The sequence below is a fragment of the Danio aesculapii genome, chromosome 2, assembly GCF_903798145.1.
Source record: "Danio aesculapii chromosome 2, fDanAes4.1, whole genome shotgun sequence".
Lineage (NCBI taxonomy): Eukaryota > Metazoa > Chordata > Actinopteri > Cypriniformes > Danionidae > Danio > Danio aesculapii.
This window is the reverse complement of record NC_079436.1, coordinates 24,613,427-24,641,005: the sequence shown is the minus strand read 5'-3', so window position 1 is coordinate 24,641,005 and position 27,579 is coordinate 24,613,427. Positions and strand designations below refer to the sequence as shown.

Below are 27,579 nucleotides of genomic sequence, written 5' to 3'. Positions count from 1 at the left end.
CAGATTTCTCCACATTATAATTTAGGGCTGCACGATATTGAAAAAATCAAACATTACAATATTTTGTTTTTCTGCGATATGTATTGCGATTCGAATGCAATTTTACCAGACGGTTTAATAGCACTATTTTGGAAAGAAATCTTGAATTTAGACTGATTACGGTGATTTTGTAGGCGTGTGAATCAAGGATAAAAATAATCAACAAATACAAACTACAATACAGCTAAGAAAACAGTAAAACAAAAAGCGTTTTCTAGAGTGTCAAGCAATATTCAGTACAGAAATCGAATAATCAAATGGAATGTAAAATGTAAAATGACAAAATGTATAGACCTCATTGTATTAATAATTAAATAAAATGATTGTTTATTGAAGTTACAAGTGTACTTTTTTGTGCCTGAATGCTTCAATCTTTCTTGAAATGCAAATTAAAACATTTAAAACTCTTTAAAACACATGCAAATGATAAACTTTTGTTTATGTTTGACTCTGTTTTGGTTAAACTTTGGAGTTCCTCCACAAATGCATTCTCAACTGTGGTGCTGATCAACTATAATCCAAAGCAACAATGCATATCCTGCGATGAACCGATATATTGTGCAGCCCTATTACAGTGCCAAAACATTAAACATTAAATTATTTCAGTTCTTTCACTAATAATTATCAAATATCTAATCAAACAGAAGGCTACAGATGAGATACACAAGGAAACAGTACAACACACAGGAGTTGTACAATTCCATTGAATTGTAAGAAAAACGACAATGCGAAGTGGCGGAATCAGCACCTTTCATGTACATTATTTCACTGATAATTCAATGGCAATTATTGCGTAATTATTTTTAACTAATATTTGTGAATGTTTATTTTAGCTCAACAAATACATAATTTTGTTTAAAATACAGGAAAAACTATTAAACATATTTTAATGTCACATGTCATGAATCTTTAGAAATTATTTTAAAATATTTAGTATAGTAAATAAAATAATAAAATATAATAAATTAAGAATAAAATATAATTTAGTGCTCAAGAAATATTTCATATTAGCAAACAGTTGTCATAAACAGTTGCTTTGATATATTTGTGGAAACCATGATGTGTTGATGAACTGAAAGTTAGCCTGAACATAATTTATTTCACTTTTAGTTAGTTTAATCCATCCTTGCTATATCAAAGTAGTTTTTTAAAGAAAAAGGAGAGAGAATATCTTACTGACATAAACTTTTAAACTCACTTTATGCACATATAATGCTTCATATAATGTAAGTTGATAACTACAAATCAGCCAACATATGTTTTCAAATAGGCATGTAAACTTTCCATATCACTGCCATATAACTGAATTCATGTTTACTTTTAATTCAGTTTAGGGAAACTATCAAATATCTCCATCATCAAAATACAAGATGTAAAACGCCATTTATAGTACAAGTGTGCAATTGTCTCCTAATGTCTAGGTAATGCCATAAATGCTGGATAGTAGTCACAGACGAACATCAGACATCGATTCTCTACCTCCGCTGGCCTCAGGCTGTCCACAGATACAACAGCTACACAACACATCACATAACAGCCTGCGCTGCTGCTCCCAGCCTGCTTTAACACAACATGTATAACAGAGTGTTCAGAGGGACAGGGAAGACGAAGAAACTCTCCGCTAGAAGGTGCACTTATCATTTCACGGCTGTCAGATATACAGACACGGAGCACTGGAAAAACAACTAATTCACAAGAAGAAAATGAGATTCATGCAGGACGATGATGTGGTGTAACACGGACAACTTTAACAAAACTTATTTTGCACTGAAACCCTCTCAAAGTTCCTCTTACAGAACAAAATGGCAGCTTGTATCAAGATTTTCTTACACCAAAATGTGTCAGATAGATCAAACAGAAAGCAAATCTCACAAAAGTGCTCATCAACACAGCTAAAATGGCCATGTGCCAAAACGTCAATATTAAAGGTCAATATTTAATTAATGAATCTGCAGACTTTAAAAGCATTCTTTATGAAATGTAACCACTGGCTTGCCTTGACGTTCTTACACAGAAAAAAAAATGCAGTACAACATATACGCACAGAAAGCAAATCTCATGAAATTGACATTCACAACTTGAGAAAATGACGTGGTGCAACACAGACACCGAAACAAAACTTTTTTTTAAACTGAAAATCTCAAAATTCCACTTAGGTCATTGTTTCATCAAAATTGAGGCATTAAAAAGATGTTTAAACTGATGAGAGCACTAGTTTGCTTCAACTTCTTCTTAAACATAAAATCCTCCTGCATGGAGAACTAGAAAAAAGCACGGAGAGCAAATTATTCGGCCATTCTCCTTCTGTAGCATTTCAAAATACACTCATCCACAAAAAGCACTCATCCACACAGCAATGACATTCACAACTTGGGAAATTTACTTTGTGTGAACACTTTAACAAAGCTTGCTTGTGCCAAAAACCTGCCAGTTTCTAGAAAAAAGGTCAATAAATAATCAATGACATTTTAAACTGAAAAGATTTTTTAAGAGAGATTGGTTTCACTTTTTACTTCAGAACTTTCTTAGACACGAAAAAGCACAACATACTCACGCACAAAGCAAATCTCATTCTGTTTTACAAAGTGCTCTCATCTACACTGCAGAAATGACATTCCCAGCATGGGACATTGATGTGATGCAACGGACACTTTAAAAACCTGTCAAAGTGACACTAAGGTCATTACATGATCAATAAAAATGTTACAACTAAAGCGTACAGGGATGTTTTAAAAGAGAGCGCTAGTTTGCGTCAGCCCTTTCTTAAACACAACATCCTGTCAGGACGGAGAAGTATAAAAACAACATTTCTGCAAATCTCATTCTGCAGATATATTAAAACATCCATCAACAGAGCTATGATATTCTTGAAACAATGATGTTTTATTCACTTTTACAAAGCTCTTGTTGTGCCAAAAACCTGACAGTATCTCACCAAGGTCAAAATATAGTCTGTACGTCGATATAAACTGAAGCTTTAAAGAGATGGTTTAAGACACAGGAGCATTAGCTTGCTTTAGGAATTTGTTACACATACGAAAAAAAACTTTTAGGACAGAAAAATGATTTACACACACATTGAATTGACTACTGCCGCAGTGACTTGAACAAACTCCATCACTGCTTTTTTTGCTAATACATACCCAATACACGAGTGTCTCCTTGTTGAATAGTTCATCTGCATCGCCTTCCTGGGAAAACGGAGATCTTTGCTCATTGTGAGAGGTTTATGTCAGCTTTGAGAAGTATAGTTAAAACATGGAAAGTGTTTCCAATTTTAAAGGCACATTAAAGGATCGATACAGTAAAAAAAAACACTTTAGGAGACTTCACGTCTTGATCTCATGTCCGCTTGCCTCCATCCACTCAGAAACATTATGTTGTGACAGTCTTGAAGCCACTTGATGATCAAAACTGTTTTTGCCAGTTCAGTTTGGCACCAAAACTTTACATAAATGTCAGTATATCACCAGCAGAAAAGCCCACCGTAGCCCCATGCAAGTCCTGGATGAAAGTCTAAAGGAAATCACAACACTCCTAGTTTCGCCTCACTCCACAAAAAAAGGGTAGAAATGAACCAAGAAAAACATATATGTTCCTAAACATCAAAGGTTACTTGGTGATATTTCACTAGTTTCTTGAAATTCTGTACGAAAAGCACAAAAAAAAAAGTTGAGAGGCTCATAATCCCATCAGATGCTCCACAGAGAGTGGCGTCCCATCCAGCCTCCTGGTGCCATTCTCTGAATCCAAAGCCCTGAAACTAAACTCTGGCCTGAAACAACCAGCCTTTGATAGAGATAGAGAGAGAGAAAGAGAGAGAGAGAGAGAGAGAGAGAGAGAGGAACTCTGAAGCTCTGTTGCATGTTTCTATAAGGTATTTCAGGGGTTGTTTGCGGTGGATGTCCTGAAATGAGGCTTCACATCTGTGACTTGTTGCTTTACCATTTTCAAGTGTGCTGACAGTAATAACCTGATGCGTCCTACACGTCACTGGCCTGTTTCCAAATGCAACACTAACTGGACTCTGCCTGCAGCCAAATAATGACATTGTGTGTCTCTAAATCCAATACGATGAGGAAGGTTGCATGTCCACAAAGCAGCTTATACTGAATCCTAAACTCAACTTTTTATATATGGGCTAATAATTGTTTGCCTATATATTTTGGTGTTTAATGAACAATATTTTTTGTTATTTCTGTGTTCGAAATTGTCAGTGACAGGAAAAAAATTTTACAGCGCATATGCTGTGCAGTATATAAAACACAGTAGTCTTACATGAACTGATAGATGATAACAGCACAATGAATGTGTTCTGTATAAATAGAGTGAGATAAAAACAAAAAATATCCAACAAGCTAACAAGAATGTACATATGACAATGATGTCAATTGAGGCGAAATGCAAGGAAAAGACACCCAGCTCTACCCTCTAGTGGACACAACAGGAATCCAACAGGAATGGTGCATTAAAAGCTTCTAGCCAAAGTTGTTAACATTTTTACTGTCAATTTTCTCTTACATTTGTCTATAAACATTAACTACCCATGTACGTACATCTGTCTGCCTATTTTATTTCATTTAATTTTATAAGTAGTTATTTTATTAGTTTTCTTGATTTTATTGCCCTTTATGTATGTTTGCATAAAAATATAAAATGCAAACTTTGTACTACTACTATAGTTTTATTATCCATCAGCAATAATAAATAAATTGTCAAACTAAATTCACTGTTTAAAATAATTCTATAATATTTTAAACTATTTTTAACAGAACATAATATAATAATATAATATAATACAATAATATAATAATATAATATAATAATATAATATAATATAATAATATAACATAATAATATAATATAATAATATAATATAATATAATGATATAATATAATAATATTATAATATAATATAATATAATATAATATAATATAATATAATATAATATAATATAATATAGCGATGGCGCAGTGGGTAGCACGTTCGCCTCACAGCAAGAAGGTTGTTGGTTCAAGCCTCGGCTGGGTCAGTTGGCATTTCAGTGCGGAGTTTGCATGTTCTCCCCGTGTTCATGCGGGTTTCCTCCGAGTGCTCCGGTTTCCCCCACAGTCCAAAGACATGCGGTACAGGTGAATTGGCACATTTCAGAAACTGCTGATCTACTGGGATTTTCACGCACAACCATCTTTAGGGTTTACAGAGAATAGTCAGAAAAGAGAAAATATCCAGGGAGTGGCAGTTCTGTGGCCACAAATGCCTTATTGATGCCAGAAGTCAGAGGAGAATGGCCAGACTGATTTGAGCTTATAGAAAGGCAACAGTAACTCAAATAACCACTCGTTACAACCAAGGTATGCAGAAGAGCATCTCTGACCTCGAACCTTGAGGCAGATGGGCTACAGCAGCAGAAGTCCACACCGGGTGCCACTCCTGTCAGCTAAGAACAGGAAACTGAGGCTACAATTCACACACAGGTTCAACAAAATTGAACATTAGAAGATTGGAAAAACGTTGCCTGGTCTGATGATTTCTGCTGCGACATCCAAATGGTAGGGTCAGAATTTGGCATCAACAACATGAACGAGTGGATCCATCCTGCCTTGCATGGTTCAGGCAGGTGGTGGTGGTGTAATGGTGTGGGGGGAGTTTTCTTGGCACACCTTGGGCCCATGAGTACAGAGTGAGCATTGTGTCAATGCCACAGCCTACCTGAGTATTGTTGCAGACCATGTCCATCCCTTTATGACCACAGTGTACCCATCCTCTGATGGCTACTTCCAGCAGGATAATGCGCCATGTCATAAAGTGCGAATCATCTCCGACTCATTTCTTAAACATGACAATGAGTTCACTGTACTCAAATAGCCTCCATAGTCACCAGATCTCAATCCAATAGAGCTCCTGTGGGATGTGGTGGAACGAGAGTTTTGCATCATGGATGTGCAGCCAACAATTCAATTCAAATCATGTCAATATGGTCCAAAATCTCAGAGGAATTTTCCAGTACCTTGTTGAATCTATACCACGAAAGATTAAGGCAGTTCTGAAGACAAAAGGGGTCCAACCTGGTACTAGTAAGCTGTACATAAATCAGGGACTAAGATGAAGGAAAATTAACAAGTGAGTGAATGAATGACAGAATACCTCAAATAAGCTACAGCATCCCATAATCCTAAATAAGTTAAATAAACAGTCTGGCGTATTACTACAATACAATTATAATGAAATTTGAAATAATAAATGAAATACTAAAAATCTAAAGTACTGTTTTCTTCATTTGTTCATTGGTTATGGAGGACAACGGAAGACGAGGAACAATTCAGCTCAGGTTGTTGATACTGGCCAAAAACTCCTGAGAGGCCGATCAGCACATGACAGCAAAATCCTCAAGAATGCCAAGAGCAACGTGAGCCTTACATGAAATGCAACTCTGAACAGTTATTGAAGCAGAGAAAGCAGAATCAAAAGACACTTACTAATGTTTGTCAGAATAAATAATGTGGTACAGGGGAAGTCAAACAGTATTTCCTCTCTAAAATACCCACAGAAATGACAGTGTTACTTCGCATGCTTCAGTGAAACAGAATCAGCTTAATTTTGAGGGATTCGTAGATCAAAATATTTACCACAGTGCAATGCTTTAATCTCCATCTTCTTCGGTTAATAAGCAGAAAATCTCCTGCAGGGACATTTAACCACTATGTGAAGCAAACAGATCTGCTGTTATTCTAACCCTCTAACATTGAGTTGAAAACACTTTAAAGTTCCTGACACTAAATGTTAAATAGAGTCTGATTTGCTTCATCTCTCGCGGACAGTATTCTGACAGAGATATGGGTTGTTTAATCGTTCCTGTTCCTCCACCATCCTGCCATAATTCTCCAACAGCCTGTTTCTTTCTTCTCCCAAACCCTTAAAAGATCTTTTCAGCTTTAAATGTCACATTTGACCTGTGTGGATTTCCACTGTTCATATAGTACCAAGAGAGCTGCTTCGGCGAATGTGAGCCAAAAGTATGGTTTTCTTTTTTTATGTGTCCAGTAAATGTGATGTGAAATCCTTTTATGTGCATGCAGCTCACACAAATGCACCGTGAACTGTTTCTGCACTACTTAGTCTATCTACATTGAAGACAACACTGAATCAGCCAACCAGAAAAATTGCAGACAAAAATAGTTATTATTTAATGATAAACATTGATGGTGTAGACACATAGCTTTCATTCTTACATCTTTAGTTGTTTTTCTTGATGTAAATTATGAGGCTTTTAGCTTGTAAAATCACTTATGATGCAAAGTCAACTTTTGGAAGCTGTTTAGACAGAACTGTGTGTAGGGTATAGTGTGTACAGATTTATATTGGAGTGACCATTCTCTTTCCAAATCTCATCAGTTTTGAGGCCCACCGCACTATGACGTAGCAATACTATTTTTCCCACCCACCGATATTGATTGACAGTTTTACCACGTCTCTGTATTTAAGGGCACATAGGTTACCCCTTTTTTCAGATTCAATATAAGTCTTTTGTGTCTCCAGAATGTGTCCGTAAAGTTCAAAACACCCATCAGATTTTTTTTATTATACATTTTATTAAATTCTATTTTATACATTTTTGCACCAGGAGGCGGTTTTGGTGTACTGCGCCTTTAAGGCTAGTCATCCCTGCCCACCGTTTCTACGTGCCTTAATCTCCTCCCTCGGCTGTGTCAGACAACAGACAGACATAAAGGAAGAAGATCTCACATAGAGTTTGTGAGAAATACTACAGTAAGAACTTTACCAATGAGTATTTGATGCATTAGCTGAGTTGCAACGATGAGTCGCACACAATGTCGTTACGAAGTTCACGCACACACACAGATACACACAGACACAGCGCGGACACGACACGCACACACACAGTGCGCGCATTTAGCACTCTTTTTGCATGCAAATGTGACTACAAATGTGGCTACAAGTTAATCTCCACTGCTGTATGGATATCTGTTATGTTAATGTACAAAATAAACCTGATTTAACGTTCACAAACCGGGATTGAAGCGTCTTCTTTTATAATTGTCCTGACACGCGGCTGTGCTGATGAAGTAAAGCTAAGCTAAATCGCTGTAATTCATTACACACATGCTCTGTTTTAAAACATTTTAAACTTGTGAAACTTACTTTTGATCACATTTGATGATGATCCTAGCAAACTGAACAGACCTTTTATTCCCGGTTGCTTTGCGCTCATCTCTTGTTAATATGATTATACACGTGACTTCCGGGACGTTAATACGCAGCTGTCAATCGATTCGGTGGGCAGGGGGACCGCACTCCTACGTCAAGTTGGGGTCGGTCTGAAAACCGATCCAATTGGTCCACTGTTTTTATGTTGTTAAATTGAAAAAAAAGGACTGGGTGTGTTTATATCACCCCAATATGACGGTCTATACACTACACCTACACATATGTCTGTCCAAACAGCTTGAAAAGTAGATTTTTCACTATAGGTGCCCTTTAAAGGTGCAGTAGGTTATCTGACAAAATGCTATCAGTTAGCATAATAGCTTTGAAAACAGTCACTCCCCTGCCGTCCAAAGCCATGCCTCCTGAAACATGAACGCGAACCGTAAAGATGACAGTTGTAACGAGGGAGCTGAGGCTTTGTTAGAATCCATATGCAGAAGTTTATTAAACGGGAGAGACAAAGACATCAACGTATAAACAGGCAAATAGTTGGTAACAGGAAAGCAGTCCAATCCAAATGACAAGCAAAGGGGCAAATCCAGAAGACGTGGTAAATATGCAGGCAGAAGTTCAGTAACACAATATTCAGTCCAAAACAGATCAAAAGGGCAAAGACAGAGAACGTACGTGATCAAGGCAGGCAGGGTCATACACAGGATAGCAGTCATGAAAGTCACTATGGAACAACGCTTGGTAAGGCAGGATCAACTGGCAATACTTCGCAAGGAAGCATGGTCTGAGCACTCATATATATACTGCACAAACAGGAAGTGTCCGCAGAGGGAGCGGAGCTGAGTCAGTAGTCGGGCGAGGGCTCCCTCTGCTGGCGTGGCGTTACAGAACCCCCCCCTCTAGGAGCGACTCCTGGAGCTCGACGTGGGCGCCCCCGCGGTCTGGGAGCTGGTCGGTCGGGCCTGGCTCGATGAAATTCCTCGATGAGGGAAGGGTCGAGAATGTCCTTGGCGGCAACCCATGATCTCTCCTCAGGTCCGTATCCTTCCCAGTCCACCAAATATTGGAGCTGACCCCCTCTTCTCCTTGAGTCCAGCAACACATTAACCCTGTATGCCGGATTCCCATCAATGTCCAATGGTGGGGGTGGTTCTGCGGCCTCCTGGCCGGGGTCAGTCTCCGGGTGGACCGGTTTGAGCAGAGACACATGGAAGGAAGGAGATATGCGGTAATTAGCAGGAAGCTCTAATTGGTAAGTCACTTCATTAATTTGTTTAATTATTTTGAAAGGACCCACGTACCTTGGACTGAGCTTCCTGCTGGGTAGCCGTAGCTTGATGTCCCGTGTAGAGAGCCAGACCCGCTGTCCTGGTTGGTAGGGAGGATGTGGACGACGTCGGCGATTGGCCTGGAACTCTTGTGTTCTCACAGCCCGCTGGAGCCGGACATGGGCACTGTCCCACACCCTCTCACTACGTTGAATCCATTCATCAACCGCTGGAACTGAAGACGGCTCACCAGACCACGGGAACAATGGAGGCTGAAATCCCAACACGCATTGGAAGGGGGTAAGTCCCGTTGATGAGTGAGTCAATGAGTTCTGTGCGTATTCGGCCCATGGGAGAAACTCAGACCAGCGATGTTGTTCTCTACTGCAGTATGTTCTGAGATACCGGCCTATTTCCTGGTTGAGACGTTCAACTTGGCCATTAGCTTGTGGATGATACCCAGATGTGAGGCTTACATTGATATCTAACTGGCGACAGAAAGCCCTCCAGACCTGTGAGGTGAACTGTGCACCCCGATCACTCACAATGTCCTCTGGTAGTCCATATGTTCTAAAAACATGCTGGAACAAGGCTTGAGCAGTTTCCATGGCTGTGGGTAGGCTTGGTAATGGAACCAGACGACATGCTTTGGAGAAACGATCAATTATCACCAGAATGGTGGTGAATGTGTGGGATGGAGGCAAGTCGGTTATAAAATCAATGGATAGATGGGACCATGGTCGTTGAGGTATAGGTAACGGCTTGAGGAGTCCTGATGGCAATTCCTTGGGTGTCTTTGACTGGGCGCAGACTTGGCATGACTTGACATAATTGGTTATATCTTTGCTCATCATTGGCCACCAGAAAGAGTTTTGGACAAGATGGATCGTTCTTGATATACCTGGATGACCTGCACATATGGATGTATGGACCCATTGCATGACTCTAGGACGTAAGATCGTGGGGACGTAGTTCTTGTTGGGTGGACATTGTGGTGGTGGAACCTCGTTTAGCTGTTCACGGTGTATTTCTTCCATAATGTCCCATGATACCGGAGCAATGACTATTGTAGGGGGTAGTATGGTTTCTTGAGTATTTGCTTTGTCTATGGGAGAATCATAACGTCGCGATAGAGCGTCTGCCTTACTATTCTTGCTTCCAGGTCTGTACGTGACTGTGAATTGAAACCTGGTGAAGAATAGGGCCCATCGGGCTTGTCTGGGGTTAAGTCTCTTTGCACTTTTTATATACTCTAGGTTCTTGTGATCTGTAATGACTTGGAATGGATGTGTAGCTCCCTCTAACCAGTGTCTCCATTCAGCGATTGCTTCTTTCATGGAAAGTAATTCTTTATTCCCCACATCATAATTGCGCTCTGCTGATGTTAGCTTTCTTGAGAAGAATGCACATGGATACAGTTTGCCTGGGGTTCCATGCCTTTGTGACAGTACTGCTCCGATGCCCAGATCTGAAGCATCTACCTCCAAGATAAACGGTGAGTTAGGGTTGGGATGTTTGAGTATAGGGGCTGTGGTGAATCTTTCCTTTAAGTCCTTGAATGCCTGGTTTGCCTCCTCTGACCACTTCAGTTTCTTCGGTTTACCCTTAAGCAGTGATGTCATGGGTGCAGCTAATGTACTGTAGCTACGTATGAACCTCCGGTAGAAGTTTGCAAACCCCAAAAACCGCTGAAGTTCCTTAATTGTGGTGGGCACTGGCCATTCCGTGACTGCTTTAACTTTAAATTCATCCATTCTCACTCCGTTATGACTGATGTGATATCCTAAAAAAGATGTTTGCTTAACATGAAACTCACATTTTTCCGCTTTGACAAATAGTTGATTTTCCAGTAATCTTGAAAGCACCTCTCTGACATGATTCACATGATCCTCCTCGTTCTTGGAATAAATCAAGATATCGTCGATGTAGGCGACAACATACTTGTTGATTAGATCTTTGAAGATCTCATTTATAAATGACTGAAAGACAGCCGGAGCATTTGCTAGTCCATAGGCCATGGCTTGGTATTCATAGTGCCCCCTAGTGGTGATGAACGCCGTTTTCCATTCGTCCCCTGCACGAATTCTAATCAGGTTGTAGGCACTCCTCAGGTCAAGTTTAGTGTATATGGTGGCTTCACGTAGTTGTTCAAGGGCAGAGGGGACTAATGGGAGAGGATAGCGAAATTTGACTGTGACATTATTCAAACCTCTGTAATCAATACATGGACGAAGACCACCATCTTTTTTCTCTACAAAGAAAAATCCAGCTGCAGCTGGTGACGTAGATGGACGAATGAGACCCGAATCCAGAGCTTCATCAATGTACTCGTCCATGGCTTGGCTTTCCTTGGGGGAAAGAGGGTAAACCCTGGTTTTAGGTGGAATAGCATTGGGTAACAGCTCAATTGCACAGTCCCAGGGGCGATGTGGAGGGAGTTGCGTTGCTTTGATCTTGCTGAACACCTCAGTTAAATCTTGGTAACATTCTGGTATGACTACAGTCTTGTGAGTTTCAGGGCTCTCAATGCTGGTTGTCAGAAACGGCTGTGGCTTGACATGAATACCTCTCTAGGCAGAACGTAGACCAGCGCTTTAATTCTCCTGAATTCCATGATAACTCTGGATCGTGAATATGAAGCCATGGGTATCCTAAGACTATCTCATACTTAGGGGTGTCAACAATATAGAAGGAAATGGATTCCTGATGTAATGTTCCAGTCTTGAGAGTGAGGGTCTTGGTTTGTTGAGTAATTCCATTTCCTATGAGCGCATCATCGATAGACTTGATTTTAATGGGTGGTGTACAGGTTTGAGTGGGGATGTTATGTTTTTCAACAATGTCTCTGCTAATGATATTAAGTGCAGCTCCTGAATCAATCATAGCTGTTAAATCAAGAAAAACAGCGTCAATCTGCAGAGTGACTGGTAGCGTGAATGATTTATTGCTTGGTGTTGAGAAGTGTTCCATATTTACCTTGACTTGACTGCTGTTTTTATATGGGCATCCGAAACTTCGATGTCCAGTTCCACCACAATAAAAACACAGTTTGAGGCGGCGGCGCCGTTCCCTCTCCTCCTCAGGGGCTCGTGATGTATTAACTTGCATGGACTCATCACGATTTTTTAAATCAATGACATGAAAAGATCGGGTGAGCTCTTGAATCTTGGTATTATGTCTATGTCGAGGTGCTTGTTTCATGAGATTATCAATTCTGATTGCTAATTTAACAAATTCAGAAAACGATAGGTCATCATCTTTGCAAGCCAGCTCCGTCTGAAGCTCCTCATTCAGACTCTGGTGAAACATTGCCTTTAACGCCACATCATTCCATCCGCTCTGAGCTGCTATTGTTCTAAATTCAATAGTGTGATCCGCAGCCGATCTGTTACCTTGTTTGAGGTTCATCAATTGGGTGGATACTCCCCTTCCTCCATCTGGGTATTCAAACACTTCACGAATCTGGTTAGTGAAATACTCCAATGAAGTTTTTATCTGAGTATCCGAATCCCATACTGCTGCGGCCCAGTCAATCGCTCTTCCGGTCAATAACGTCATCACAAATGCGCATTTCTTTTCCTCAGAATCAAATTTTTCACCCTGGTGCTCCAAATAAATCTTAACTTGGCGTAGGAAGCCTTTGCATTGCTCAGCAGTACCATCAAATTTATCAGGAAGCGCAAAGCTTACCGCTCTTGGCGTGGTAGGAGGCAGGGACCGGATATAATGTGTCAGGTGTTCGTTGATCGACTGTAGTTGCATCAATTGTTCTTGATACCCCTTTAGAACTTCATTTTGATATGCAACTGTAGTTTGCAGGTTGGAAACTTCCGCTGGATTCATGGTAGGCGAAGTATTCTGTAACGAGGGAGCTGAGGCTTTGTTAGAATCCATATGCAGAAGTTTATTAAACGGGAGAGACAAAGACATCAACGTATAAACAGGCAAATAGTTGGTAACAGGAAAGCAGTCCAATCCAAATGACAAGCAAAGGGGCAAATCCAGAAGACGTGGTAAATATGCAGGCAGAAGTTCAGTAACACAATATTCAGTCCAAAACAGATCAAAAGGGCAAAGACAGAGAACGTACGTGATCAAGGCAGGCAGGGTCATACACAGGATAGCAGTCATGAAAGTCACTATGGAACAACGCTTGGTAAGGCAGGATCAACTGGCAATACTTCGCAAGGAAGCATGGTCTGAGCACTCATATATATACTGCACAAACAGGAAGTGTCCGCAGAGGGAGCGGAGCTGAGTCAGTAGTCGGGCGAGGGCTCCCTCTGCTGGCGTGGCGTTACAACAGTAGGCAACCCACTAGATCATGTCATTCGCCAGTTATAAAACTTTATAGTGCTTTATTATACTACAATTCGCAATGAAAAACTGTATTATATCTAGCATGTTTTCAGTTGTGTAGCAATACTTCATGCATGAAAGTATCACTGGTCTCACGTGCTTTGTCCTAAAGCAACTATGGTGATTGGCCGGCGGGGTGCAGGACTAAACCATACTTACATGCTATTTCAGACCAAAAATTCAAAGTAGCATTGTAAACAATATAGGGAGCGTGCCACAGGTTGTCACTGTTCAGAAATGAACCAATGTGAATATAAAATTAACTTCACTTCAGTGCAGCATGCTAGGCGGAATATCGCTATTTACTTATGTTTTGCTGTTAAACTAAATAAAATCGACATTATCAATGCTGTAAAAGGTCCCTTATGAAACTGAAAATAGTCACATCAATTTTTCGCCAGAAGATTTGTGGCTGAACCACTTCTGTGCATATAACCCATTTGCAACAACAAGATATACATCAGTTTTGCGTGACTAAAATAGTTTTATAACATAACATTATCTGTTTAAAAGAAATACTTCAGCCATGGTGTCCTCCTTCCTTTAGCGTGCAAAAGTAACTCCAATAATGATTCAGGATTTTAAAGTTTTGATTCAGCATTTGTTTTTACTGCTGTCTTTCAATTCACTTGCATGCTCAAATGGCAGATCTGTCTGCGTGAATAGATGCGCAGATGTAAAAATCTACATTTGTTGACAGACAGTTTGGGCTACTTATCAGAATTATCGGCCCGACAAATTTTAATTGGACGAACATAAATACATTTAGATCTTTTACTTTAATCAGTACTATTGGAATGCGAAGAGAGATTCAACCAGCACAACAAAAATGTTTCTGAAGACAATCACCTACTGCACCTTTAATGTGCATAATCATGTATAGAAGTAAGGATTTGCAAAGACTGATTAAAAGATCTTTAAAGATCTAAAGATAGTTGTAATTTAACTATCTGTAATTTAACTGTGCTTCAAGCAGTAAGTGCTACACTTTGTATATTTTACAGCATTAACTAGTCCGCTAAAATCACTACAGCAACATTCCATGATTATTACACAGGAATGAAAGTATAGTTTGTAGCTTTATCGGCCTCAGTCTGACATCAGTCATAGTGTAACTACTGAAGAGTCAACCTTTAAATAAGAAAATTATCAAATTCTGATCATTTTAAAGCAAGATGCCAATGACCTAATCCAATTCAATGACTTTTCTTAAGCTAAGCTAAAAGTGCCCAGTGATCAGCTGAATGGATTAAAAAATGGTTTCAATCAACTGTTTAACTCTTGGGGACTTGAATAAACCTATTTTAGAAAAAAAAAATGTGTTTATCTTTGTACTAAAGCATACACACAATGCATCACATAACGGTATGATGCATGAGTGTGCTCCACGCAGGTGAGCGGGTTTAACAAACACTCCTCCTGTCTTAATGCGGCAGACCTTTTGTAAGAAATACTCATGTTTTATATGTTTGTTTCGATGTTTGATAATATAACTACTATTTTCATTTATAGCACTTCATTTTTGCACTGATATTTAATATCTCTTCTTTAATTATTTTTTTTATTCTCTATTTACACCTGGAAATACTCATCCGAGGCCTCTAGAGATTGCAAAACCCATGAAGAGATGATCCCAAGGTATCCATAGTCCTGAACCACGCCGTCTCCGGAGCAGATGCTGTGGCAGTCATGGAGGAGTGTAGAGCATGAGACTTATTCCTAAAAGACCCATTGACAGACGAGTCTTTACATTGATTTCGTGAGCCAGCCCTGATCACCCGCCAGTGACCAACTCACAATAGACTCAACTCATTGTTTTCCAGCCTCCAGTGCCTACATTGCTGCTCTGCACAATAAGTTTGGGCAAAGGAGAAATGGCCTAACTGAGCCTAGTTTCTCTCGAGGTTTTTCCTTAACTTTCGTCAATTGGTGTAGTTTTGTTCTTCGCCACTGTCTTGCTTGGGTTGGGACTTGTGAAGCTGTGCATTGATGGATTTGCTCTTTAGCATTTAGACTTTTAGCAATAATAAATAGCATAAATAGTATACTGAACTGAACTTCAACTGACAGTTTCAATTTACTATAATCTTCTATGTTTAAAAAAACCATTTTGGATGTTCTGCCAGTAGTTGGTGCTTGTAGACATACATGCAGGTCAAAGAAATGAAGGGAAGTTAGCAAGAGAGAAGCATAAAGATTTTGACTTGAGCACATACAGTGCCATACTGAATTATAAGATCTGACCTGAAAGTTTGTATAATATGAACACATCTAACTAATAAACAGAGTACAAACTGTAAATCTGCAGAATCACTCCAGTGAAATGAAATAGATTGCATATTTTTAATTATGGGTGTACAGCATTGTCACAGAATTTGCTGGTGTCCCTAGACATTTTGCATGCTCATAATCTACTGTGACAAGTGACAGGTTTAGTCTTTCCACTTCCACCAGCTGACATGAACATGGTGACCTGTGTTTAAACATTTCAACAGAAACCGTTCTCTGCAGATTTATTCTCTGATAAACAAGTTCTGAGTTGACTGGTCACCTCTTGGCAAAACACTTGAAAACTGTAATCAGTTGATAAATATTTAAAGTAATGTCTATTTCACGGTTTTCAAGTGTAACACCTCCTCTGAGCTCTGCTGACGATTTCTCAACATTTATTGCGTGTGCGTGTATGGCTGGGGATGTTTACAGTGTTGTCAGGCCTTGACTTCCTCAAATCTTGGAGGTTTAACAGACACAGAAACAGCTCAAAACAGAGGCTGTAACATGTCAAAGACACAGGCATTAGAGCTGTATTTAGGCAATGACTTCCAAAAGGGCAGGATTAAGACAGGTTTCATTAAAAAATTTAAAATTCAATAAAAACCAGGCAATTAATGAATCATTCAACTCACTTTCAGAAGGTTGAGAATAAAAAACAATCACGAAAGATAAAGAAAAATACAGACAATATCTTCTTGTGGCGTTCACATTTTGCTGAAATAGGTTTAATTACCACTTTACCACCAAATCAGAGCCCATTGTATTAAAACAGATCTGAAGGACAAATATATATATATATATATATATTATATATATATATATATATATATATATATATATATATATATATATATATATATATATATATATATATATACAGTACATATTTATAAGAATAGTTAAAAAAATACGGCATGAATTTGATTTTTGATCAAACAAAAGCAGCCTTGTTGAGCATATAAAACTTAACTAAACATTAAACAGTCTAACTAAGCCCAAACTTTGACCAGTAATTAAAAAATAAAAACTCGAGAGAGAGAGAGAGAGAGAAAAAGGAGGGAATAAACTGTCAAGCCAGAAAGGCTTGAAATTGCAGAACTTGCAAACCACAATGACAATCTAAGTATTGTCTGAAACAAGTGGCTGACTTGCATACAAAAGCAAACATGTTATAAACAGGATCCCTAAATCCGCACCAATGCACTGTGTAAATTTAAACACATGCGTACACACCTAAAAATCCCAAAAGAAGCTAGTCTCTCAGGTAGTTAAGAGCTCATTATTCCTAAATTATAACCAGGTTGGACTTTGTCGGGCATAAGACACAAAACCAATATAACTACGTGCAAAAAAGCAGTTCATCTGATCACTGCTGAGATAGGCTGACAATAAATACCTCAGTCAAGACATGCTCGCAAACAAAGACATCTTTTAAAGCTTCCTCACAGCAGACAAACCACCTCCTTGATTATAGTGATTATAATTGTAGCTAGAAGTGTTAGCATCAATACAAACTTCGGATGAGGGGGGGTGAATGTCTCAAGCAGCCACAAAATTTGCCTTGTGATGTGTCATTACGTAGAAGCCTGTGCCACAAGACTCCTGTGAAGTCGTATGTGTGTGTGTGTGTGTTTTTGAAGCCAAGCCTCCCGGTAAGAAGCAAATAACAAACAATTCAGAAAGCATTCAGATCCTACCTGGGAGTGTGAGCCAAAGTGAAGCGTCTCTGCAAAGCAATGCTGCGGTTCATCATCAGCCTCCGGAAGAGTAGGGGCGAGTTGCGAGGCGAACTGCGTGGAGACATTTTGGGGGAGCCAGTGGGAGAGTTTCCCTTGAGTTTGAGATGTGAGGGCCTCGGAGGTCTCTCTTCTTCTAAACTCTCACTCATCGCAACAGAGCTTCAGTGTCTTCCCAATTGGCAGAAAGCGCTCACTCACACAAAAACCACAGTCCACATCTCTCACCCTCGACTAGAGCTGAGAAATCCAGCCTTGCTTCAGAGATCACAGGCACTTTAATGGAGCCAGCCATCATAGCACTGGAACATCTCTCGCTTTGTTTACATAACTTGGAAGACTTCCCTCCAACAGACTAAATATGGCAGTGTGATTTACAATGAGAGGACTTCATGATAGAGCTCTGTAAAGTGGCCCCACCTCCGCATTAAGACTATTTAGTGCGCGAGGGCCAGTGTTTACTGGTCTATAATGACTTCCTGTTCAAGTCCCTTGGCGAGCTAGAAAGCTACCGCGCCAGAAAGCCGTTCGGCACATTCAGATTTCCTCCGAGAAATGCGTATGCCTTTCACATGCTCTAGGTTTACCAGGAGAAGTCACATGAAAGTGCTGACTATAAAAAGCAAAGTCAGATAAAGTCAGACAGAGAGCATGGCTCATGTCACGATGCCCCTCTATCACGGGCCCCATGGGCTTTGATTATCAGAGGGGAAAAGGTTCTCTGTGATCCTTTGACTGCCGGATGAGTTGTGTACGCAAAAACAATACGCAATACAGTGGCCCCTGACAAAAGGTTTTGGATACTTATTCAACAATGACACCAATTGCCTTATTAAAAGTATCTTTTATAAAGTTTACTTGTTTTTTCGGTAACACTTTACAATAAGGTTGTATTAGTTAATATTAATTAATGCATGTAATACCCTGAACAAATAATGTACAATACATTTATTACAGCATTTATTCACCTTTGTTAATGTCAATGGAAATAAAGTTGCTCATGTTAACTCACAGTTCATTAACTAATGTCAACAAGAAAGAATTTAGATTTTAAAATAATGTAATAGCAATAGCAACTATGATTAATAACTTCTTTACAAGTGTTTAGCTCATGTTAATAAGTACAATAACTTACAAAGTGTGACTTTTTTATTATGAAACAGTTTACACTACAAAGTTTGGGGGTTTTAATTAAACTGATCAAAATTGACAGACATTAATGATTAAAAAATATTTACTGTTCTTTTTAGTTCAAGTCTTTTTATCGTCAATTCTCAATCAGAAAGTTATTACAAGTGAGGGAAAGAAAGACCATAATACATTAATTTCACAATATTGAAGAAAATATATTGGGTGGTAATTAAAGACATTCCTAACTCTCTGAACCATATTCAGAGGAACATAAAAAAGTAAACAACAAAATCATGATAATTATAACTCAACAAATGACACCTAAGTATCCCATTACTGTTAAATGTCAGATATCAGATCATTTCATTTCCTAATACACTCTTGGACAAGTTTTTTTAATATTCAAAGCAAGACAAAAAGACAGATCAGACAGGGTTAGATATGCAAGACAGGTTACATAAAAAAGAAGCTATTTTTTAAAATTTAATTAAATTTAATTGTATTATCTTTCTATTTCTAAATATGTTTAGTGACTAAATCTTATTTTAATAAATATATATGTTTAATAAATCTGTTTTGTTAAAATGCATCAAAACACATTGCCTATATTCACTGAAAAATGGAGAAAAATATTCATTTTCAAAGTGGGGTGTACTCAATTATGTTGAGCACTGCATCTAATTTTCTCTATTTGAATAAACTGCAACAGGTCATACATCCAATGAAAGTAGTTGGGCGAATAAGGGTTTTTCCAGTTCTTTTTCCAGCTAATTCTTTTAGCAATTATTAAGTAAAAGGCTAATCCACTTGACTGCAAAAATGCCAGCTTACTGTTCCTTTTAACTTTCTGCTCATCAGAGAAATCAGAAAAAGAATGTATAGTGGTTTCCACAAGCATATATTAGGCAGCATAGCTCTTTTCTGCATTGGTAATAAAAAAAAATGTTTCTTGAGCACAAAAAAAGCATGCAAGAATGATTTATGAACGATTATGTCAGGGGCTTCTAGTATCTTGTTCAAAGGCTAAATGTATACTGTGAACAATAATATTTGACATATGAGTCTGAAACATTATTATTAAATATTTAATCTATTAGGTTCCATCAATTTATTATCCAGTTATTTGTCTTTTTACTTTAACAAAAATTTTAATTATGCACTTTAATATAACGTGTATTTGTTTTATCAATTAAGTTATTCTAAGTATTATTTAATAATGTTTGTATATTATTATCATAATTACATCACATTATTATGTCATTTTATTTCATCCTAAATTACTATTTTATTTGGATATTGCTTTTTATTTCTTTGTCTGTTTTATTTATTCATGTATTTCTGTTTATTTTAATATAATTTTTGGTTTATGTAATATTGTTTTCTATTTTATTCACTATTTATTTATTTTTTTTTTACATGGGTTTTCTCTTGGGACCCCATTTTGATTTGATGACCCCTGGATTTTGTGTGGCAAAAAGACAAGAATAATGGTTCAGTAAGTGATGCTAGCTGTGAGAACAGCTCTTACATCATTTGTCTGTTAGCTGCTTGGTCTGGTGTTTTGTTATGTTTGCAAAGACATTCAAGCATTTAAAGAGGGACTAGGGTCAACCCTCTGTATATGTCTAAAACTAATCAAGTTTCAATCGTGTGTGTGTGTGTGTGTGTTGTTTGTTTTGGTTTTAGTACAAGATCTATATTTTGCTGCTCAATATATTTAAATTATTTTGCAAATCAAGAACATAAACGATAACCAGATGAATTAAGTATATGCTGATTTTATGATACCAACTGAACATAAAGGTTATGGTTATGTGAAAAGTAATTTTGGTAAATCATTAAAAAGGTTCATAATGCATAACTGTCCATTTACTGACTCTGTTTATGACTTTTTCTTCTGACTTTTTATCCCTGCTGAAAAACAAACATGAAACTATTATAAAATGTGTAATGATTTCAAACTATACGGTTATGGGAATTGTACTGGTTTTAGATGGAAATGATAATGGCCCCTGTGGATAACTACTGGTTATTTGTTGCCTTCTGTTGATGGGATGTTAAATTCACTCCTGATGTAATACTGTATCTGCCAGAACACACAAGAGCCATTCAAATGTTGTGGTTTTAATGATTCAAATGGTGGTTTGTAATGTTTTTAATGGTATTTGTAGCGGAAACCATTAGTACTTTTGTGATGGTTTTTATAGATTTTTTTTTTCTGCAGGGTTGTCCAAGGTCTTAGTTTTTATTTTTTTATTTTTCTGGTCTGACCAATAGCGCCCTCTGCTGTCTCTACAAGTAAAATGCTATAGGTACAACATTTATGTATATACAGCTGAAGTCAGAATTATTAGCCCCCCTGTTTAATTTAAGGGGGCTAATAATATAATTCAGACTTTAACTATATTTGTATATATATATATATATATATATATATATATATATATATTATATATATATATATATGTATGTGTGTGTATGTGTGTGTATATATATATATATATATATATATATATATATATAATATAATTATATATATATATATATAATATATATTAGAGATGTCCCGATCCGATATGATATCGGAAGTAGGTCCAATATCAGTCCAAAGAACTATATCGGACTGCATTAAAATCCGTTCTAAACTGCGTTACAGCTATTCTATCTAGCAGCGTCCAACGCCAGTGCGTGCAAAGCCCAGGTGATCACAACACTGCTTGCTAGCAAAGTTCCTTTAAGATTTAACATGTTCTTCACACTATGTTATGGTGTCTTACAATAGAAAGCTATTGTGACGGTAGCACACTGCTGAAGCTATCAACAACGTCACATCTCTACTGGTTTATTTACTTCATGTCAAGCGATCCTTTACATTGTTTTGTATACACTGCTAAGCAATGCAAGGCACCGAAATGGTGGCGAATTCGCACATCGTGCGAGCCTCAGAGAAAACGTTTACAATTCGGTCATGGCATATCGTGGTGTATCCAATGTCATACCCAATTCAACACCAACTGCTTCCCACACATAAGACTTTACCTCAGCGGCCTGGTTCTGTGTGCATGAGAAATACTCCGCCACAGACTCAGCATGCTCTGCTGCTGCAGACCCACAGATCCGACGCTCGACACCTGTTCTGACTATGGTAGTAGCTTTGAGAAGAGCGCGAGGACAAGCGGAAAATAAAGCCTTTTACTAAGTCGACTGATCCAGCTCATTATTTAGGGTGACAATACATCCTCTTTTTCCCGGACATGTCCTCTTTTTGGGACTTGAAAGGGAACATAATTTACCTCTTTTTATGATTTAATATTATATTATGGTTCTTCTGAGTGTGCAAGTTTAGGTTCAGTTTAAAACACAATTCAGATTGTTTTATTATAATGTGTTAAAAAGTGTCATGTTGGGGGCGTGTCCACAGTTCGCTGATTTATGGGTGTGTTGCTTCACATGTAAATTAGTTTCGGCTTCCCGCCAACGTAACAAGGGGGCAGGGTCATGAGCTCACCCTCTCTGAGTTTGAAACAGAGAAAGGCAGACGGAAGAAGGGTCAGAGAGAGGATCACCAATTCAGTCGTACATGTACGACTCTGACACAGACCAAGCAGAGAGTCCAAAATCATATGTGTCTTTGTACAGTTTTACAGCCAAATGTGTGCTAGTCTCAAGTGCCGAGCTTGTACACAGAAACTAATAACCACGCACACTGAATTAACTTTGACTGAGGCACCTGGATGTGCCGCTCGAAGCCGCGACACGGCACACCAGACACTCTCTGTAGCGCGGCAGAAACATGAAGTGTCCCGAATCGTCACGCACACGCATTTTTGAATTCTAAACATAGGTTTCTGCAGCGGTCCGCGGTGCCCAGCCGTCGACTTGAGTAGTACCCTGATAGAAACTTATGTTTAGAATTCTAAAATGCATGCTAGTTAGGATCACAGGGAGCTTCTGGGATCGCGAGAAATGCAAACGGCTGAAGTATAAGGTAGACTCGATGAGAAGTACACATGTTTGCAAGCCTACCTAAAGATAGCAACCAATAATCCGATTAGAGCGATAATCGTGGAGAATATTAATCTTGTGTTGAGCCCATTGAGCCTTGCATCTAAAAATAGAGCTAGGGTGTTCCTTTAGTGATATCGCTTCGACTCACGCTGAAAATGGCGGACGTGAATCAACAAACTGAGGATATGGTGACGCGCCTGTCAATCAATATTGGTGGGCGGGGGGACCGCTCTCCTACGTCAGGTAGCGGTCGATTTGAAAACCGCTCCAATTGGTCCACCGTTTTTATGTTGTTAAATTGAAAAAAAAAAGCACTGGGTGTGCTTATATCACCCCAATATGACAGGTCTATACACCTATACATGCACATATGTCTGTCCAAACAGCTTGAAAAAGTAGATATTTTACCATAGGTGCGCTTTAAAAATACATTCAGCCAAGATTTCTAAATCGCCTAAAATGTCCCGGATTCTGCTTTTGCTATCTATAGCTGCGTTTTTACATTACTTTATACGCAAACTTTGGCCAGTGCATCTCAATCTTTCAGTAGCACCAAGGCTACATCAGAGAGAGAGAGAGAGAGAGAGAGAGAGAGAGAGAGAGAGAGAGAGAGGAAGCAGATTTGACTGTATGTGGTGCACATGGATAGTAGGAGTGAAATAGTGGATTTCTTATTTTTTATTTCATTTTTTTACTTGAACACACTGAAAAGAAAACAGTGTCATGTAAAAGGTGTTAAATGCTAAACATTTTTGTTGTTTTAATTGTCTGTTAAATGAGAATAAGAAATCATTCTGTTGCTGAGGGCCATTACAGTTTAAGAGAAAGAATGGTATTACTTTCGGGCAGAAGGAAAATTTAATTAGAGGCATTCCCATATTTAACTCTTCTTCAAGAAGCCCAGAAAGATAAAGTGCATTGATAAACAGTGTCAGCTTTGCACATGAGTTTGCAGTTTTGTCTTTCTTTACATTGTCGGACTTTTCCCATGTGGGAAGTAAGGTGGAATCTGTGCAATATATTATGCAATAAAATGAATTTTGATAAATAAAATATTCTTAAAAGTCACTTATTTATGTGCTGTGGAGAAAAGGTGTGTTTCAATCCAGCTACTGCCAAGTGTATTTATGTTAAAGATAATATGTTACAATATCTATTATTATAAAATAATTATGTTTTGTTTTGGGAACATTGATACAGCCATAGTCTCTTATGATACAAATACAGATTAACTACTCTGGTCATGTGAATGTTTGTACTAACCATACTGTACATTTTTATTCATTTAACAATAACTTATAACCATACACTCCCTATTTCTGCTGCCCAGTGGACGGATATTTTCCAGCTCAAACTGAATCAAAAATTCATCAAAAAGTGTGTGAAATTGAAACCTTGGACACTCAACCTTTAACAGTTAGTCAGTTAACAATATTTTTTTCTTATGTTCCTGCTCTCAGCTGTTTTTACCACTTGCTGATGGTTAAAAAATAAATAACTGAGAGTGTGCGTTTAATTAGTATTTGCACTTTAAAAAATATATTTTTGTTTATCCGATTAAGATATTTTTCAGGGCCTTATATTTTTCTTTAATTCGTTTTTATATATTCTTATGTAAAGGTTCACAATTATGCAACCAATAGTTAATAAATTGGTCTGTTTTTTCCATACTTACTGTTGCTGACTTTTTTTCTCAGTTGATCTACCCGTTTCCATACATTCCACTCAACGAAATAGGTTAAAAGTAAAGTATTCATAATTTGTGCTGATGTTATTGTATCGGATTTGTATCGGCATTCGGTTAGTACCGAAGGCTGCAATCTGGGTTATCGTATCGGAAGTTAAATGTTGTATCAGGATATCCCTAATATATATATATATATTATATATAGTATATATATATAATATATATATATATATATATATAATATATTATATAGATATATATATAATATATATATATTATATTTCATGCCAGAGTCCCCTGGAAGATTTGTGAGTGATCCGGTGGAATTGTGTGTGTAGAAAGTTATTGGTACAAGAATTGGGTACTAATTGGTTTGGTTTAGTATACAATTTTGTGAGATTAAAACTGACTTTACCTTCAACTTGGCAAGGGAAAAAAAGCTTTACCAGCCTAAGCTGCTCGAACAGGCTGGTTTTTACAGGGGTCTTGGCCATTTCCAGCCTAATTTTAGCTGGTCAGGCTGGGAAATAAAAAAGCTGAATCCAGGTTTATCCAGGCCATATTGCTGAATACAGGCTGAAAATAGCCAAAACCCTTTTTAAAAAAAATCAGTCTTGTCAACTTCCTAAAAACTAGTTCAAGCTTTTTCAGCAGGACAAGCCAGAAAATACCACTGAGTCAAAGGTTGCTGACGTGATGCCCGTATTTGAAAACGAATTAATGACGAGCGTTTATATGAGGTTATCACTAAAATCTGTGTTAGTGGAAAGTTCATCGCCAACTCTACATGTACCTGTTTACAAACAACAGACGATAAAAACAAGATTTTCCTCATTCTTTCAGTAACTGTACGAGGCACTCCGTCACTAGCCGAAATTCAAAACCTTAAAACTGATTACCTGAGTTAAGTGTTCACATCATATGCCATTTTAAGCACCAACAGCAGCTTACCATGATGACTCCTGAATCTCCAGGCCATTTGGGGGGGCCGAGGCAGAAGATGGCTTTGCCGGTTGTGCTGCTGTATTCACCATGGGCCGAGAGCCTGCGGGGCAGACGTGGCAGCTGCAGGATCCCCGAAAACGTCCTCTTCACCGCCCGGTGACTGTGCAGCGGTTTGGTCGCGTGCAAGGTGCACAGTTTCCCATTCTCTCTGAATTAAAAACAGTTGGTAAATAATGCTCATTAGTCCAAGGTCTTTGACTATAACAGCACAGAAGATAAGCTTTTGACATAATCACCAAATAATACCCATTATAATCTAATAAATTCACCGTAAATACCTTATCAGTTAACAATGCGATATGAAAATATGGAAAATCCAACCCGCCCCACAACACTACGATGGCGTGAGAATCCCGGCAATAACTGTTAGGCCCAATTACAAGCAGTGTGCTTGTATATAATATAATCTTTTTTAACGGGGACAAGTTTGCATTCCTGAACCAATAAATGGATGCCCATGAAAAGCACTGCACTTATTATTTTACTGTTTAACGTTCTGTGCGTAATTTATGTGCGAGCAACATAGGTGTTAAAATAACAAACTATGCTTTTAATCATACATTACTTTTAGGATAATAGTAGATTCAAAGTCCTATTTTAATAGTAAAGTTCCTTGTGAACACTTACTGCGTCTATAGTTGCTCTAGATCTGGCCCGTCTCGACGACAAAAAATATTCCCGCCTAGACTGTTAAGCGGGATCACAATGGTATGAGCCGTTATAGGGGTTGGTCAAATGTATGTTCATATTATCTAATAGTGAATTATTAATATTGTTATTTAAATACAGATTAGAGCAAATAATCCTCTCTAATTAAAGGTGCTGATCTTGTTGTGACGAGCTTCATCAGGAATCAAGCGTTGATTGGGGGGGGGGGGGGGGGTCAAACCGTCAAATCCCCCTATAACCTTGGTTACAAGTTAACATTTACCTTTGGCAAAAACATATCAAAGTAACCAAAGTTGGTATTTTTTTAAATATAATGCTGATGACAGAATCTGTGCACTTCAATTGCTTTTAGTGATGGTAATTCAACCTTTAAACAGATCCAAAATGAGGGTTTACTGCAATGATGAACCCTTATTTATTAGTGTAATAAATAATAAATATAAAATTACAGCAATAATCATAAAACATAAGGAAAGGAAAAGCAACCTTTATAAAACATACATATTTTTTCTCATTGCTCTCAATTTTAAAATAAACTACGGTTGGGAAATTAGCCCCACCAAAGTTTTTTTTAGTCATCTTATCACATTCTTTATGGTTTTGTTTTTTTATGTGACAGAAAAAAAGTTGCCAGATACTGTGAAATTGTTCAGTATATAGCATACCTAAACTTTCCTATTCGTATAAACTGCATCAGATGATTTAGTGAGCATAGCTTGGAGGAGAAGGATCAGTTATAGAGGTCTTTCAGCAATTATTGAACAAAATGCAAGTACATTTGATCGTGAGCTTGACAAAGTAACATTTGTTGGGATGAGTCCAAAATAATGCTAATAGGGGACAAGAACATATATTTTTAAGAGCGTATGGATTGGATAGTTAACCCAAAAATGAAGGATTTGCAATTATTTACTCAACCACTGTTACAAACCTTTATTAGTTTCTTTCTTTTTTATAAACATACATAAAAATAAAATCTGAGAAAGCTGGAAAGCATTGACCTTCATATATATGTTTTTCCTATGGAAGTGGATTTTTCAGCTTTCTTTAAAAAATATATATATAGCGTTCAACAGAAGAAAGAAAATCATAAAAGTATGACGGTGAGTAATAGTGAACTAATGTAATTTTTTGGCTAAACTCTCTCTCTTTAATTGATTATCATGGATTAACTGATACCAAGAATCTTTGTTTCAAGTGAAATCTGCACAGTCACAGTGA

General features: G+C 37.9%; 1 protein-coding gene across 2 annotated transcripts in view; it reads right to left on the bottom strand.

Annotated features, from left to right (window-relative positions):
• Window positions 1-18,189, bottom strand: part of pde4ca (phosphodiesterase 4C, cAMP-specific a) — an 84,163-nt gene extending 65,974 nt beyond the window's left edge. The window contains exon 1 of one of the 2 annotated variants that reach the window (XM_056475786.1): window positions 17,820-18,189. In XM_056475786.1, coding sequence (XP_056331761.1) covers window positions 17,820-18,010 — 191 coding nt within the window. In that variant the 5' untranslated portion in view covers window positions 18,011-18,189. The remainder of the gene's footprint in view (window positions 1-17,819) is intronic. The other variant, XM_056475793.1, reaches the window with a different exon arrangement.
• Window positions 18,190-27,579: the final 9,390 nt, after the last annotated feature.